Here is a 14,697-nt window from a genome sequence, read left to right on the forward strand (position 1 = left end):
TGGGAAAGGAGCGAGACGGGGAAGGAAAGAACGTGAATGCGGCGGCGCGGAGGCGTGAGGCGCATCGTTGATGACATCGAGAGCGAAATGCTCTGGGCGCAGCCGACATCGCGCCGCCGATCGCCGCGCTGGCGCAAGTGGCTGCCAGTGCTGCCTGCAGGGATGCCGGCTGCAAGCGCGCGTGGCTGGGCCGAGAATCAACCGGTGCGGTTGAAGTGGAAGGCCCAAGTCTGGCGGTGCACTGCGACCACGACTCTCCTACCTCGCCCTCCCTCGACCGACCTGACCCTCCCTCTCACAGCACGTCATCCGTGGCGACCTCATCCTCCATCGCCGCATCCATCTCGCATTCGCCCTCGTCTTTTTCCCCCGCTCTGCGAATCTATCCCCCGTCGACGCGCCCGCGCCAGCTCCACGCCGCCCGTCCCAGTGACTCCTGAGCCGCCAAAGAAGCTCACCTCACTCACCATCCTCTGAGGTGCCTTTCATCGCTGAATTGCGCCTGAACCATCGTTTTCATCGCCGAAATTCCCCCTCGAGCCCACTCACCACCACCATGTCTGACGACGGCCTCGATCTCGATGCTGAGCTGCTCGCCCTCGCTGGCGATGAGGTGGGCAGCGATCAGGAGATGGATGACGCAAGGCAGAGTCCGCGTACCAGCCGCTCGCCGACTCCACGGTCCTCACCTCAACCCTCCGACCGTCAAAGCTCGCCCGAAGCGTCGCCTCCGCGTCGCAAGGTGAAGTCGCGCAAGGCTGGCGGTCGCCGTAGGAAGGATGACTCTGAGGAAGAAGGCGAAGCGTACGTTGTGTCTGCCTGTTTGCCTTTGCGGCCCTCATGCGCCACTGCGACTTTGTGCTGACTCGCCACAGTTCCTCTGCTCACGGTTCCCCCGACTCCCTGGGCTCTGGCGCCATGGAAGAGTCTGACTCTGACGCCGCCGTTCGCGATTTGAACGATGACAGCAACCCATACCCCATCGAGGGCAAGTTCACTTCGTGGGAGGACAGGAGTCGCATCATGGGCTTGTCGGAAGTCGAGCGCGAGTCCATTCTGGCCGAGCGTGCCCAGGAAATTGAACGCCGGAGCCAGGATCTCAACCTCAAGCGCTTGTTGCAAAACCGCCAGGCCAAGGAAGAGAAGAAGCGCAAAGCAGGGGCAGCTGACCTGGATGACGACGAGCGGAAGAATAGCAGGCCGAAGACGAAGGCCGTGAACGAGTCATTGGAGAACTACAAGGCTGAGAGGGCGCGGAGGAACGATCAGCGCAACCGTCGGAACCACGGCCGCCGCTCTCCATCTGCCGAAAGCGACAGGATACAGTCCGACGCCGATGCTGAGGGGGAGAGCGATGTCGAGTGGGATGCGCGCAGGAAGTCGCCGGCTAAGGAGGAGCCGCCTGCTGAGCTCAAGGACTTTGAACGTGTGAGAGTCGGACGGAGCAACTTTGCCAAGGTCTGCTTCTATCCAGGCTTTGAGGATCATCTCATCGGCTGTTTCGCTCGTGTCAGCATTGGTGTCGACAAGAACACCGGTCAGGGCGTTTACCGGATGTGCCAAATCAAGGGCTTCACAGAGGGTTCGCCGTATGCGATGCAAGGTTCTAACAACAAGCCCGTGAAGACTGACTTGTATGTGCTTGTGGCACATGGCAAGGCTGAAAAGGAATGGCCTTTTGTCATGTGCTCTGACTCCAAGTTCAGCGAGGTAAGACGATTCATGGCCTCATTGATATCAGATTGCTGACGTTACTTTAGTCCGAGTTCACGAGATGGAAGAGCGTCTGTGAAAGCGAAGGAGTTAAGATTCCAACCCAAAGCAAGCTCAACCGGAACCTCCAGAGAATTCACGAGCTGCTGGAAAAGCGTTGGAGCGAGGAAGAAATTGCCGAGAAGCTCAAACGCCAGAACAAATACGCTCCCGAGAAGGCCAAGAGCACGTTCAGCACCCAGTCCGATCGCCACCAGAAGCTCCAGACGCTTAACAAGAGCATCCGCGTCAACAACGCCAATCAAGTCCGTCAGGCTCTCATCGCCGAACGTACGGCAAAGGCCGCCGCCAAGGAAAAGGCTCGTTTGCGCCGCGCCGAGGAGGAGGCGAAGAGGAGGGCTGCCGAAGAGGACGCACTGTTCGGCAACCCTAGCGACATCAGTCGCACTGGAACGCCTTCGGAGACGCCGAAGAAGCCGAAGCTTGAGCGCAAGGGTATTCCTACCTTCACCAAGAAGGCCATGGATGACGAGCTCATTGGATCCATGGACCTTGGCATTGATGTCGAAATCTGAGACAGCTATTGACGGCTTGTTTGCGCGATCTGGACGTCATCCTTTTTTTTCTTTCTTTTTTGTTTGGGACCTGGCATGGATAAGCGATCGGACCGACGGGAGTACTTGGCGTTATTGGCGTGGGAACTGAACGGGGAAAAGCTGGAGTTTTGACCCCGCACAAGCGAGGACGAGGGATGATTTTGATCGGTGTGGTTGCTGTTGTTTGGTGTTGACCTTTGCCATATTGGCATCTGGTCGGAGGACGCGAGGGAAGTTCCCAAAGGAAGACGATGGAGTTGAGGTTTTCACCCAATCTGGCTCGTTGGAATGATTCCCAACGAATCTATCAATTGCTTGCGTGGCTATCCGGCAAGACAAAGGTTGGCACAAAGAGTCTGAAAAGGTATACTAGCTCTTCTAGGGTCTTCTCTTTGTGAAAGTAGAGTGGGAGGGAGGGTTTTGATAGCATTCCAATGGCTTTGTCACGCTCTTGCTCTCCGGCAAAGGAAGCAAAATAGAAGACGTGAGCCGAACAGACGAAAAATGAAGATATCAAACCCATCCGTTCTGTCCCTTCGGTTAGCGGTCGACCCTTTTCACGTGTATACAGTTTTGGTGCTATTAATGTCGGCTAGCTCTAAACCTTCCAGAGACGAGGTAGTTCGATTGGACTTTCATATTCAATTTCACGTATGCTCTCTCACCAGGTTTCAAACACTTGGGCCCTTTGCGGCGCATCAAGCGCGTCACTTTTTCCCCACACAAATCAGTTGAAGCAAAACATCCCGGTGTAGGCAGATACACATTTGAAAGTTTCACAAATTGCACTTTAAATGGGCTTCCCTTACCCCGCAAAATCGCGTCAAGATAGAAGAAGTATTTGAGATCGGTTCTTTTGCAACCAAACCATCATAGTTCTAGACAGTAACCAGTAGTTCACGAACCACCAAATCAGACAGTAGTTTCGACGATACGCTTTATTTGATTTATTTGGTGAACGCCGCCGCTTGAGAAAAACATCGTATTTTCCGCCGTGGAGAAAAAAAAAAAAACACAAACGCCACCCGTCGTCACCAACACCAGTCCGCCCCAATGCAGGTGGTTGATGGTAATAGTACAATTACTTCACAAAACGCGCGCGCGCCCTTCTCTTCTGCTCCTTCCTCTTTCGCCGTTCTCCCGTGTCCTTCTGAGCGCAGCTGTGCTCGCGAAGGCCTACTTCACCTCATACAAGCCCGGCCAGACCACAATACGTAGATGGAAGACGAAGGGGGTTGGTTGAGCGAACAGAAGCAGAGTATAGAAGGCAAAAAGGACAGGGCGGGACAAAGAAACGAGAACCCTCAGATTCAATCAACGCAATCGATGCACATACGCACGCATTGCAGAAACGACGAAATGCTCATCACACACTCACACACATAACCGTTCGAACGAGACCAGCACTGCAGAAAACAAGTGACAGGAACATGAGCCATGCAGGGAAACACTGGCAACGTGCAACGGCAACAAGTAGAAGAACAAACCAAAAAAAAAAAAAAAAGATGGGAGCAGAAAAGAACATGCCATCGATTAGTAGCGGTGAATCGGAGAAGCAAAAGAAGAAGAGAAACCCGCTGGATATCATCCGTTAAAAAAGTAGTACTTGAATCCGCCGCACCCTTTTCACACCCAGTTATAACCCCGTGCCGATCTAATAGTAGTGGTAGTAGAAGTTTTCCGCCTCCCAATGTTTCGTAATCCGACTTCTCATGCTTTTTGTATGAAAAGGGTTTCCTCCGCTTTCGAATGCTCTGTCGAGATAAACCGTGCAGGATTTATGAAAGCAATGCTGTTGAGGAGTGATCCGTAGGCACTCCAAAGCAAAGAAGGTCTTCCCAGGCCGCCGCCAGCAAAAGCAAGAAGATGGGAAAATGCTGTTGTACATAATGAGGAAGAAAAAAAGCAAGTAAAGGGTTTTCGTTTGTCCTCCATTGCCGAAATGTTTGGAGGGGAGGACGGAGCCGTAGCAAAGGGCGGTGCGATCAATCACTAGCCCATGGCTGATTTCGAATCGGCGGAAGGTTTCGTGATCGAGACGGATACCGGATACTGCTCGTGCATCGGAGAGGCGGATGGAAAGGAAGGAGCAAGGGCGACGAATGGACACGGCTGCTCAGTCATCCATGATGCCGGCACCGAGATCGCCACCGTTGGCATCTCTGTCCATGTACCTCTTGCCCTTCCTTTTCTTCTTCTTCTTCGATCCGCCACCACCCTGAGGCTGAGGCACCGACGTCATGCTCTTCGGGGCAGTAGGAGCAGTAGGAGGTGGTGAGGCAGTGGGAGGTTTGGTAGATGCATGAGAGGAAGAGTGTACAGGACCTGTAAGAAATCCCGTGTCAAAGTGGCCGCCTTTTGATGGAAGAAGAAACGGAGGAGGACAAAGGGAAGAAAAAGCTTACTCCTCGCAGGAAAATGGGGGTTGGGACATCATTCATGCAAAAACGTACACTTGTCTCCCTTCATGCACTTTCCCTCCTTCCAGAACTTGCATGGCACCACAAACTGTGGTGGCTGGTAGTCCGGATTGTTCTTGTTCTTCCACTTCTTGTTGCGGCGGTTGGCGCCCCAGCCGCGGTCGGCTCCGTGGTCTTCGGGGCCGCGCTGACGCTTGGTACGTTCCTCCTGTTGGAACAACTCCGACTGTGATGGCAATGGCTGGTGGGGGTTTTGCGGCTGGCCCTGCTGGTTTGGCAAAGGCATCCCAAAGGCTGGGACAGCAGGGGGGGCGCCGCCGTTGCCAACGCTCTGCAGAATCGCCGCAAGGTCGAATCCGGGGGCACCGCCAGCGTTCATGGCCATGTTTGGGAATTGAGCGGGCGGAGGTTGCTGCGGAGGCTGCGGGGGCTGCGGGGGCTGAGCTTGCTGAGCTTGCCCGGTCAGATTGCCAAGGCTGGCCAAAATGGCTTGGATGTCAGCTGAGGGCGCAGCGGAAGCGGGCGCCTGGGGCGGAGGCTGCGAGACTTGTGGTGCCTGCGGCGGGGGTATGAACATTGAGAAGGTCTTTTCGAGATCGCTCGCCGGGGGCGCAGATTGGGGTAGCTGGGGTGGGTGGACTGGCTGCGGTGGAGTCGGTGCCTGCTGCTGTTGAGTTCGACTGAGAATCGACATGATGCTGCTGAGGTCGGGCATTGGTATGTCTGCCGGGGGGGCGGGGGGCTGGGGAGGAGCGTGGCGCGCGGCGCGTTCGGTGTACGCCGATTCACCCGGAGTCATGCCGACCCAAGGCTCCTTTGCGTCCGGGTGAGGCTGCTGTTCGTCCTCCGGAGGCTCACGGGGGCAAGGTGGGATATCGCCAGGTGAGGTGTAGAAGACGAGCAGGGTGTTGGCCTCGTGTTGCTCTTGAACTGCCTTTTCAGGTGAGTCGACCGAGAGGACTCCTCCACCGTACGGCTCGTAGTTGCGCTCTCGTTCGGATTCCGGGACAGCGCTGAAGTCGACAAGCGAGGGTGTGCGCCATGCGCGGAAGTCTTCTTCGCTCGGGCGATCGTCGTCGTCGTCCAAGTCCATCATGTCCTTGTGCTGCTTGAACATGCGTCCCTCGCCACCGACATCGGCTACGTCGCGAACCATGGCTGCATCGTGGCCAAGCTCTTCGTCGGGATCGTGGGTGAACAGGCGCACAGACTCGAGCTGGTCCTTGTTCCCAATGCCATTGTCGGCCCACTTAACACGCAGCTTGCGGCGCTCCTCCTTCCTAAGGCGCTTAGCCCTTTCCTCTTCAGTCTCAGGCGGGCGGCTCTCCTCGGGCTTCGATGCAGGCTGCTGCTCCTTTGGCTTAGTCAGGTTGGCCATGGTCTCAGCAAACGAAAATCTTGGCGCAGAGGAAGCGGGGGCTGCGAGCTTCTTAGGCGCAGCGACTGTGGCTGGCTTCTGGGCAGTGACACTTGATCGCTTCGACGCAGACTGCAGCCCAGCGAACATGTTGGGCTTTGCCATCATCTTGGGTTTGGCGGCCGCCGATGCTGCGCCGTTAGCTGAGCTAGTTGTTGTTGTAGCGCCAGGCTTCTTCAGGCCAGAGGCGGCCGTCTTGGAGCCGACAGTGACAGTCGAAGCACCCACTGCCGACGTCAATTTCTTCGCTGGCTGCTGAGCCGAGTTGTCACTAGGACGGGGCCTTTTGACACCAGCCACAGCCAGGGGCAACGGCCGCGTGGCCACCTCGGCCTTGATCTCTTTAGAGGGATCTGCTTCCTTTTTGATCTCCGGCTTCTTTTCCGATGCGCCGTTAGTGGTAGCGGGGCCGGACTTCTTCGAGTTCGCTTGCGCACGCTCGAGTATCCTCTCGGCACGCGGTTTTGTGCGCTCATCTCCCCTGTTGAGATACCGCTTCAAGGCAGTGTTGAGTTTGGTACGCTCAATGTTCTCCATGGTGATGTTCTCGCTCCGAGCGAGCAACTATGGGTCCAGTCAATCATTTGTTCTATTACACCAAGGTCGAGATTTATTACCTCGATTATTGTTTTAGAGAAAGGGTCGTTGTATTCATTCTCTCTAATACGGTCTGCCAAGAACTGGTATGCGAGGAACAAGAGGGGAGCGTTGCCTCCGAGTCTGTAACGGAAGGGTCAGTTGCGCTCTCCGCAAGCAAGGAACCGCAAGTTGCGGTGATAGTGAATAGCATTAAAGCGCCAAGTGGCCGCAGGAGTGAAGTGCTCCAAACCCCCGCCTGGGGTGGATTGTGCATTGATCACAGCACGCACAAGGCACGTGATCTGGCCAGGGATCGGCCGATCACAGACAAGGATGTCAATCACAGCTATGCTGGGGTGCATATGCAGCCCTTTGACCGTTGCCCATCGTCCGCACCGCAGGACATGGCACCTCAAAGAATGAAGCTCCAGCCGCGTCCCGCGCTGAGGCAGATGCGGCACGGCAACTTGTTTGCAGCCAAAAACTAGCCCGAACGACCAGTCTAGGTAACTTTGGTAGGAACGGGTTCGCTGGGTATGGGGTGTTCAACGGGGAAAACTTACACTCTGATCACGTCCGGGTGTCCATGCTCAAGCGCGCACTTCATGGCCATCTCCATCAAGGAACGCTGGTCCTTGACCCTGCCCTTGAGCAACTCTATGTCTCTCGAGTTCTTCTCCTGCGCCTGCTTCAACGCTGACTGATCCTCCTTCCACCTGTTCCGGACAGCCTGGAGGATATCCCAGTAATCCTTCATTGCTGTTCTAATCTCATCAGCTGTAACAGGCAGGTTTCGCGGCCTCCAGGTGGCCTTGATAGTATCGTATCTCATTGCAGGAAGGGCTTCGTTGGGGCGAGTGGCAGGCAAGGGTGAGGGCTCAGGCGTCTCATCATCAGAAGACTCGTAATCAGAATCATCCTCCGAAGTCTCCGTCTCACTCGAGGAGTCGGACACTTCATCCCTAAGACTTGAAGGGGATCCAAAAGAAACTGGTCTGCTGCGCGCAATCTTGGCGGCGGGCGTCTTGGCCTTCTTTGAGGCTTTCGCAATCTTGGCTGTGACGGAGTTAGCTATAGCTCGTGCGTGGCCACTTTCAGTCCAAATACCTCGCAATCTCTCGTCGTTCGCCGCCAGCTTCCTCAATTCATTGCGAGATTTGCGCGCCTGGTACTGCGGGAGTGATGCTAGACACAAGTCAGCCGAGAACAGACCACAGTTGCGCATTGCATCTTACACTTCATGATCGGCATTTCAATGGGGTCGTTGCCGATGTAAAGAAACTCGTGCAGGAGCATCGAGTTGGTACTTGTGGCGAGCTCATTGGCATCGATGATATAGAACTTGCCCGAGGGCTTGCCAGCAGGAGCATCGGGATACTTTGCAGGGGGCGCGGGGATGTAGACCGGCGCGGAAGCGGAAGCGGGCGGGGTGCTGGCCAGGGTTGGTTGTTGGGCTGCACTGCTCTGCCGCTGCTGGGTCTGCTGCGAGTGGATTAGAACGGGCTTACGATCTGGGCACGAAGGCGATGGTACCTGGAAGTCGGCCACGGGGGGCGTGCCAGGGCCATAGGAGGCCTGACGCGCCGACTGCAAAGCCTGCGGGGCGATAGTACTGGCCTGGGCGGCCGAGGCTGCGTACATGCGCATGTTGGAGCTATTGAAGTTGGGATGCTCGGCGGCGGCGGCGGTCGACATCAAGGCAGGATCCAGGTTATTCTGCTGGAACTGCGGTGGCACGGCGCCGTGATCGGCAAAAGTCTGGTTGCCGTACGGCGCGGGACTGTTGGAGAAGTCGCGGCCGCCGTAGAAGGCACCACTGGAGTCGAAGGTGGCAGGCAGGGACTGCTGGTGAGGCTGCTGTTGCCACTGAGGCGGCGCGGCACCCTGCTGCTCGTAGTTCCAGGCGCCGGCGTCAAAGGGCTGGTCGGCGTGGGCATTGAACATGTTATCATACGCGCCCAGCTCGGGCCGGGCGAACATGTTGCTCTGCTGGCCGGCGTGGTGATCATCGAGATGCACGTGATTGGAGGCCATGATGGCGAGTGAAGGGCTGTGGCTGGGCTCTTCGCAGGCGGGCGGCGCAGAGTCAGAGGCGCTGGCGCAAAGCCCGCTAAATTACCCGCTTGCAGCTAGGGCGGCGATCAACGGCAGGCGCTGATTGGCTGCAGCAGCAGGGGCGCCACAGACACTAGGCGCGACGCGGCGAATTTGCTGTCTCTTCTGGGCCTTTTGTGCGAGCTGAACCGGCGGCGGAGAGGCCCAGGCCCCGTAGGTGCTTGCTGCGCGTATGTGCGAAGGGTGTCCCCCTGGTAGAAGGCGCGCTGCTGGACGGCCTGCAGCGCGCGTTTGCCTTGCGTGGAGTGGTGATCAGAGAAAACGCGTGGCCGGCGACAAAATCCCGGCCCCAGCCCCAGCACCGTCGCTCGCAGCTGCCTGCCTGACAGCGACGCTGCGCCTGTTTCCACCGGTCGTGTGGACGCGTGAAAGGAAGTGGCACAGGAAAAAAGCTTGCAGGCCGCGCCTCTACGAGCCGCCGACAATCTGCGCAGTATGAAGATACCTGATGAGATTGGCGTCACGGCGTTGCGAGATGCTTTGCCTGAGGAGCGGGCGTCACTTCCAGCCAGCTGTCACCCCCGACCGCGCGAAAAGCCTGCTCAATCCTCCTCCAGAGCCAGTTATCTGGCGGCGCATGCAGCAATTACGCCAGCAGTCGGAAAGTTCACTATGAAGGGGTGCTTTGAAGGGAGCGGATGGAAAGTGGGCGCATGGCCTTGGGCGAGACGGGGAGGTTGTTGTGTGATGAAGGAAGGAGAGCGGCGAGCGACCGGCGAAGGCGAAATAGCTGCCCGCACGTGCTGCCCGCGCTAGCCCGTTTCGGGCCGCGGTTGCCCGCCTGGGTCGCAGCCCGGAGCTGCGCCGTGGCCTCTCCAGCTGCTACGTTACCAGTCGGCAGGCTGCCACACGCGCGTCGCGACGGTCTAACGTGCTGCCTGCTGCTCTTTTCCCTGCCGCCGTCGTCTGCGCATGAGGTAGCTCTGTTTCCCCGCGAGCGCGCCGCGCACCGACTACACAATCACCAAGATGGCGACCTCGTCCGCCCACCACAGCTTGAGGGACAGGCAAGTCGGTAAGCTCTGAGAGACTCCGCATGCGCCGAGGTTCGTCGCGCGCTGATACCGGGTGCCAGCCTCAATCGAGAAAATCCTCAATTTGAACCAGACCTCCGAGCAGAACACCGACGAGCACCACGACCCCAATGCCAACGGCCTATTGCCAAAGTCGACCCCCATTCTGGACGCCAACGGGCAACCGATATGGAAGGTACTCGTGTTCGACAACCTGGGCAGGGACGTCATCAGCAGCGTCCTTCGCGTGAACGACCTGCGGGGCTGGGGGGTTACGATACACCTGTAGGTAGCCGAGCTCCCGCTGCGGCAGGCTTCAAAGGTGGTGACGGGAGCTCCAAACTGATGCCCGCGCGCAGCAACATCAACACGACCCGCCATTCGATTCCAGATGTTCCTGTCATCTATCTCGTGGAGCCGACTGCCCACAACCTCGAGCTCATCACCTCCGACCTTGCGCGCGGCCTGTATTCCCCAGCACACGTCAACTTCCTGTCCTCGATACCCCGGCCCTTACTGGAAGACTTTGCGGCAAAGACGGCCGAACATGGGACCTCAGATCACCTTGCGCAAATCTTCGACCAGTACCTCAACTTTATCGTCAGCGAGCCCGACCTTTTCAGCTTGGGCATGGGCAAGGAGACATACTGGACACTAAACAGTGCGCAAGTGGCGGATGACGTTCTGGATGCCGCTGTTGATCGCATTGTAAGCGGTCTTTTCAGCGTGGTGGTCACCACGGGTACGTTCCGATCTTTCGCGCGTTCGTGCTACAAGGCTGACCACGGCAGGCACAATTCCCATCATCCGCTGTCCGAAGGGCGGCGCTGCGGAGATGATATCCGCCAAACTTGATCGCAAGCTTCGGGACCACATTCTAAATTCCAAGGACAACTTGTTCTCCGGCGCAAACCAAAAGATGTCCGCGACCGGCACTGCTCCTTCCTCGAGGCCCGTTCTAATCATTGTGGACCGCAATGTCGATCTAATTCCCATGCTTTCGCATTCCTGGACGTATCAATCCCTGGTTAATGACGTTCTTAAGATGCACCTGAACCGTATCACCGTGGAGTTGCCGGTCGATGAGACAAACCCTGCCAGGGGCGTGACAAAGAAATCCTACGACTTGAACGCGTCGGACTTTTTCTGGTCCAAGAATGCCGGCGCACCGTTCCCCAACGTCGCCGAGGCCATTGACACGGAGCTGCAAAAGTACAAGCAAGACTCGGACGAGATCACAAAGAAGACCGGCGCTGCCTCTCTAGATGATCTCCAGAATGATGCAAGCGCCTCTGTGAAGCAACTCGGTGCTGCCATCACGCTTTTGCCGGAACTGAGGGAGAGGAAGTCCTTGCTGGATATGCACATGACTATCTTGACCGCATTACTCAAAGCAATTAAGGATCGACAGCTCGACAACTACTTCCAGCTTGAGGAAGGCATAACGAAACAGACGAAGCAACAAATTCTAGACCTCATCAAAGATGCGGATAAGGGCAATGAGCCATTGGACAAGCTGCGTCTCTTCATCATTTGGTTCCTGAGTACAGAGCAGGAAGTATCTCGCAGCGACCTGGATCGTTTTGATGAGGCATTACGGACTGCAGGCGCCGATACGACGTCTCTCGCCTACGTTAAGACGTAAGTACCCTCAAGACTGTGTCACGGGCAAGTAGCTGACAGATCGAATAGCGTCAGAGAGATTACGCGAATGACGATGATGTCGTCTGCTCCCGCGCAGCCGGCGCAGTCGGCGTCCAGCGATCTGTTCCGCGGATTTAGCTCCATTTCCAACAGACTCACAGATCGCTTCAAAGACGCAGGATTGGGCGGGAACTTCGAAAACCTCATTTCTGGCGTGAAGAACTTCCTCCCTGCAAACAAGGACCTCACCCTCACCAAGATCACGGAGTCGTTGATGGATCCGCAGAACGCGTCTTCGTCGGCGATCGCGAAGACGGAGAACTACCTCTATTTCGATCCTCGCAGCGCAAACGCGCGTGGAACGATGCCCCCTGCAAGCCAAGCACGGAACCAGCAGGGTGGGCTGAGCGGCGTTGGCCGTGGCATTGAAGCCAGTTTCGGACAGCGGAGGCAGGGTTTCAGCGAGGCAATTGTGTTCACTGTGGGCGGCGGCAGCATGGAGGAGTATGGGAACTTGCAAGAATGGACGCAGAGAACCAGTGGGACTGGCGCGCCAGGCACCGGCCCCAGACGGCGGGTGGTGTACGGCAGCACGGAGCTCGTGAACTCGGAGGACTTTATCAACAGCGAGCTGGCGAAGCTGGGCAGAGAAAGCACGTAGACAAGAGTTCGTGTATGATGTTAGCAGCATATAATGCAAGCAACGCCCGGCCGAAACGGGCGGGCGCGAGGACGCGGGATCCATTTTGCGTGCACATGGCGGGTGCGCGTGTAACGCGGCGGACGGCGCGACTCGGATGTTGAGGACGCGCGAGCTGGGGTGCAGCTCTCTTACGTCGCTGCCAGCTCACACGGCCGCAGCGCGCCTAGACTTCTCGAAGATTCGCGTTGACCGGTCGCGCTCGGGCGTCTGGGCTTCCTGCCTGCAACGGCAGCTAGCAAAGCGCAGCACTGCGGGGAGCAGCCTGGCCGTGCAGTCTCGTGATGGGCGCTGATGAAATGACATTCCCCGTCGTCAGAGCTCGCTGCGCTCCCGCCATGACATGATTTGCCAAGCCTCTGCTCCGAAACGTCGACGGTGATTTCTCGACCAACGCGCAGGCAGAACACCCACCTCGCCCAACCACCCCGCAACTCCCCCTCCACCCACCATGGCCCCTCCTCGTCGGGCCATTGTCAGACGGCGCAGGCGCGATGCTGAGGAGGCTACCGAAGATGAGCGCGGAGACTCGCAGAGCGAGGCCTCGTTCTTGAGCGACGAGGACGCCGACGCCGACGCCAGCGATCTCAGCGAGAGCGAGTCTGTCGCCACGAGGAACGGGACCGCGCGGCCGCCTAATGGCCAGCCCGCAGCGCCGCCTGCTCCAGCGAGCGCGGGTCCAATGACCGACACCGAGGCCATGATGAACGGGCTCAAGATATCGCACGACGCCCACGCCGTGGATTTCGAGTCGCTGCCCGCCGAGCCCCAGGCACCGGACGCGCCTGCCCAAGACACCACCGACGGCACACAGCCTGCACCCGCGAAGCAGGAGACATTGGCGGAACGCCGCCGGCGAGAGCATGAGGAGTACAAGAAGAAGCGAGACGAGGACCCGGCCTTCATTCCAAACCGCGGCGCCTTCTTCATGCACGATCACCGTTCGCAAGGCGCCGGCTCCAACGGTTTCAAGCCGTACGGCAGAGGACGAGGCCGCGGACGTGGTGTCGTCGGCGGCCCGTACTCGCCTGCAGGGTACGTCATCTTACTCCCACCCGTTTGCAACGTGAAGAGCCACTTTATTAACTTGCGCCCAGAATCATGGCCCGCGAAGAGGCCGCGACCAGCGCTCCTTGGACACACGACCTGCACGAGACCCTCGAGGAGCCTGCCCCTCATCGTTCATCAAATCCGACGGTCGATTCTTCGTCAAACCAGTTTTCCAATGACTCACAATTGTCGAAGCCGCCCGCTCCCAACGCCAAGACGCCCCCGGTCAAGTCGTTTTCCTCGACAAAACTGGTGGGAAATGCTCGCGTACGGCTGTTCATTCCCGGCATGCAGGCTCCTATACACTTTGCCGGCGTGCCAATCAAGGAATACACCAAACTCCCAAACCACCGTCCGCCGCTTCGTCGAGACAAACCGGTCCGCATCTCTCTCCCCGACCAACCGCCCCGCTACATTTTCCCCGCCACAGAACGTTCCTTCATTTTCATTCCCCGCGCATTACGTCCAAACCAGCAGGGCTTTGGCAGAGGCAGAGGGCGTTTTGGCTCGTACGGGGGATTCTCGAGCAGAAGAACAAGTGCGTATGGCGGCAGTGTGTACACACCAAGCGTCATGAGCCGGAGGTCGTCGCTAGCACGGGACTATCGCGCGGATGGTATTGTCTCTCCCGCTGGCTCCATTATGTCGAGGCCGCCGGGAGGACCCGTGGACAACCGGCCGGTCGTTCGTCTTCCTCCCGGAAGCCAACCATACCCCGGTTCTGGACCGCCCAGCCATCCCGCGTCTGTTCAAGGAGGAGCAACGCCCGTTGTTAACATGCCGCCCCCACCCCCACCGGGAGCTCATATGCAGCAAAGACCGCCGTTCAGGGAGAGCTGGGGCGGACCTCTGCCCATGCATCAGCCAAAGCCCCAGAAGACGGTGTCTGTCGCGGGCATCGAATCACCAGCAAATCTGGCTGTACATGCCCCGCAACAGCAGGAACAGCAACCGTTTCACCAGCAAGTGCCGCATCACGTTAACGGAGCGCCGCCGCCGATGTATCCCTCCAACGTCTCCACGGGGACGCCCTTATCGAACATCCCGGAGCGCGGCGTTCAGGCACAGGCGTATCAGACCTTCCAACCCGGCTACGTGCCTCAAGGATTCGCACCGCCGGCTTACTACTATCCCCCGCCAGCAGGAGCGCCGCAATACCCCACAGGCGCAGTAGTCCCGATGTACATGCCCAACCCTCAGCCGGGTGCTTACGCAGCGCCCCCTGGCTCAATGCCTGCTCCCAGTGCGCCGGTAACGACTGGTCAGGGGCAGATGGTGGCGCACGAACAGAATGGCATGGTGTACTACTTCGACCCGTCCCAAATATACGCGCCTGTCGAGGGATATCCACCAGCAAGCTACACTGTGCCTGGAATGGGCGGTATGATGACGCCCAGCCCGGATGGCTATTACTACCCGCAAATGCCTCAGGGCGGGATGGTCTACTATC

General features: G+C 58.0%; 3 protein-coding genes across 3 annotated transcripts; 2 read left to right on the forward strand and 1 right to left on the reverse strand.

Moving 5' to 3' along the window:
* Nucleotides 1-556: 556 nt before the first annotated feature.
* RTF1 (RNA polymerase-associated protein rtf1) lies at nucleotides 557-2,288 on the forward strand (the record flags this gene model as incomplete). Its single annotated transcript, XM_066778545.1, has 3 exons — nucleotides 557-804; nucleotides 876-1,710; nucleotides 1,761-2,288. 3 exons carry the CDS (start codon nucleotides 557-559, stop codon nucleotides 2,286-2,288), a joined length of 1,611 nt encoding a protein of 536 aa, XP_066630982.1.
* Nucleotides 2,289-4,425: 2,137 nt separating this feature from the next.
* On the reverse strand, nucleotides 4,426-8,759 carry SLS55_007122 (uncharacterized protein; the record flags this gene model as incomplete). Its single annotated transcript, XM_066778546.1, has 6 exons — nucleotides 4,426-4,634; nucleotides 4,763-6,710; nucleotides 6,764-6,866; nucleotides 7,289-7,781; nucleotides 7,833-7,910; nucleotides 7,961-8,759. The coding sequence occupies 6 exons, from the start codon at nucleotides 8,757-8,759 to the stop codon at nucleotides 4,426-4,428; spliced, it is 3,630 nt and encodes a 1,209-aa protein (XP_066630983.1).
* Nucleotides 8,760-9,809: 1,050 nt separating this feature from the next.
* Nucleotides 9,810-12,158, forward strand: SLY1 (Vesicle trafficking between the ER and Golgi; the record flags this gene model as incomplete). Its single annotated transcript, XM_066778547.1, has 5 exons — nucleotides 9,810-9,855; nucleotides 9,916-10,138; nucleotides 10,213-10,595; nucleotides 10,645-11,494; nucleotides 11,546-12,158. The coding sequence occupies 5 exons, from the start codon at nucleotides 9,810-9,812 to the stop codon at nucleotides 12,156-12,158; spliced, it is 2,115 nt and encodes a 704-aa protein (XP_066630984.1).
* Between the last annotated feature and the right edge of the window lie 2,539 nt (nucleotides 12,159-14,697).

Source organism: Diplodia seriata, assembly GCF_021436955.1.
Source record: "Diplodia seriata strain FDS-637 chromosome Unknown scaffold_7, whole genome shotgun sequence".
Lineage (NCBI taxonomy): Eukaryota > Fungi > Ascomycota > Dothideomycetes > Botryosphaeriales > Botryosphaeriaceae > Diplodia > Diplodia seriata.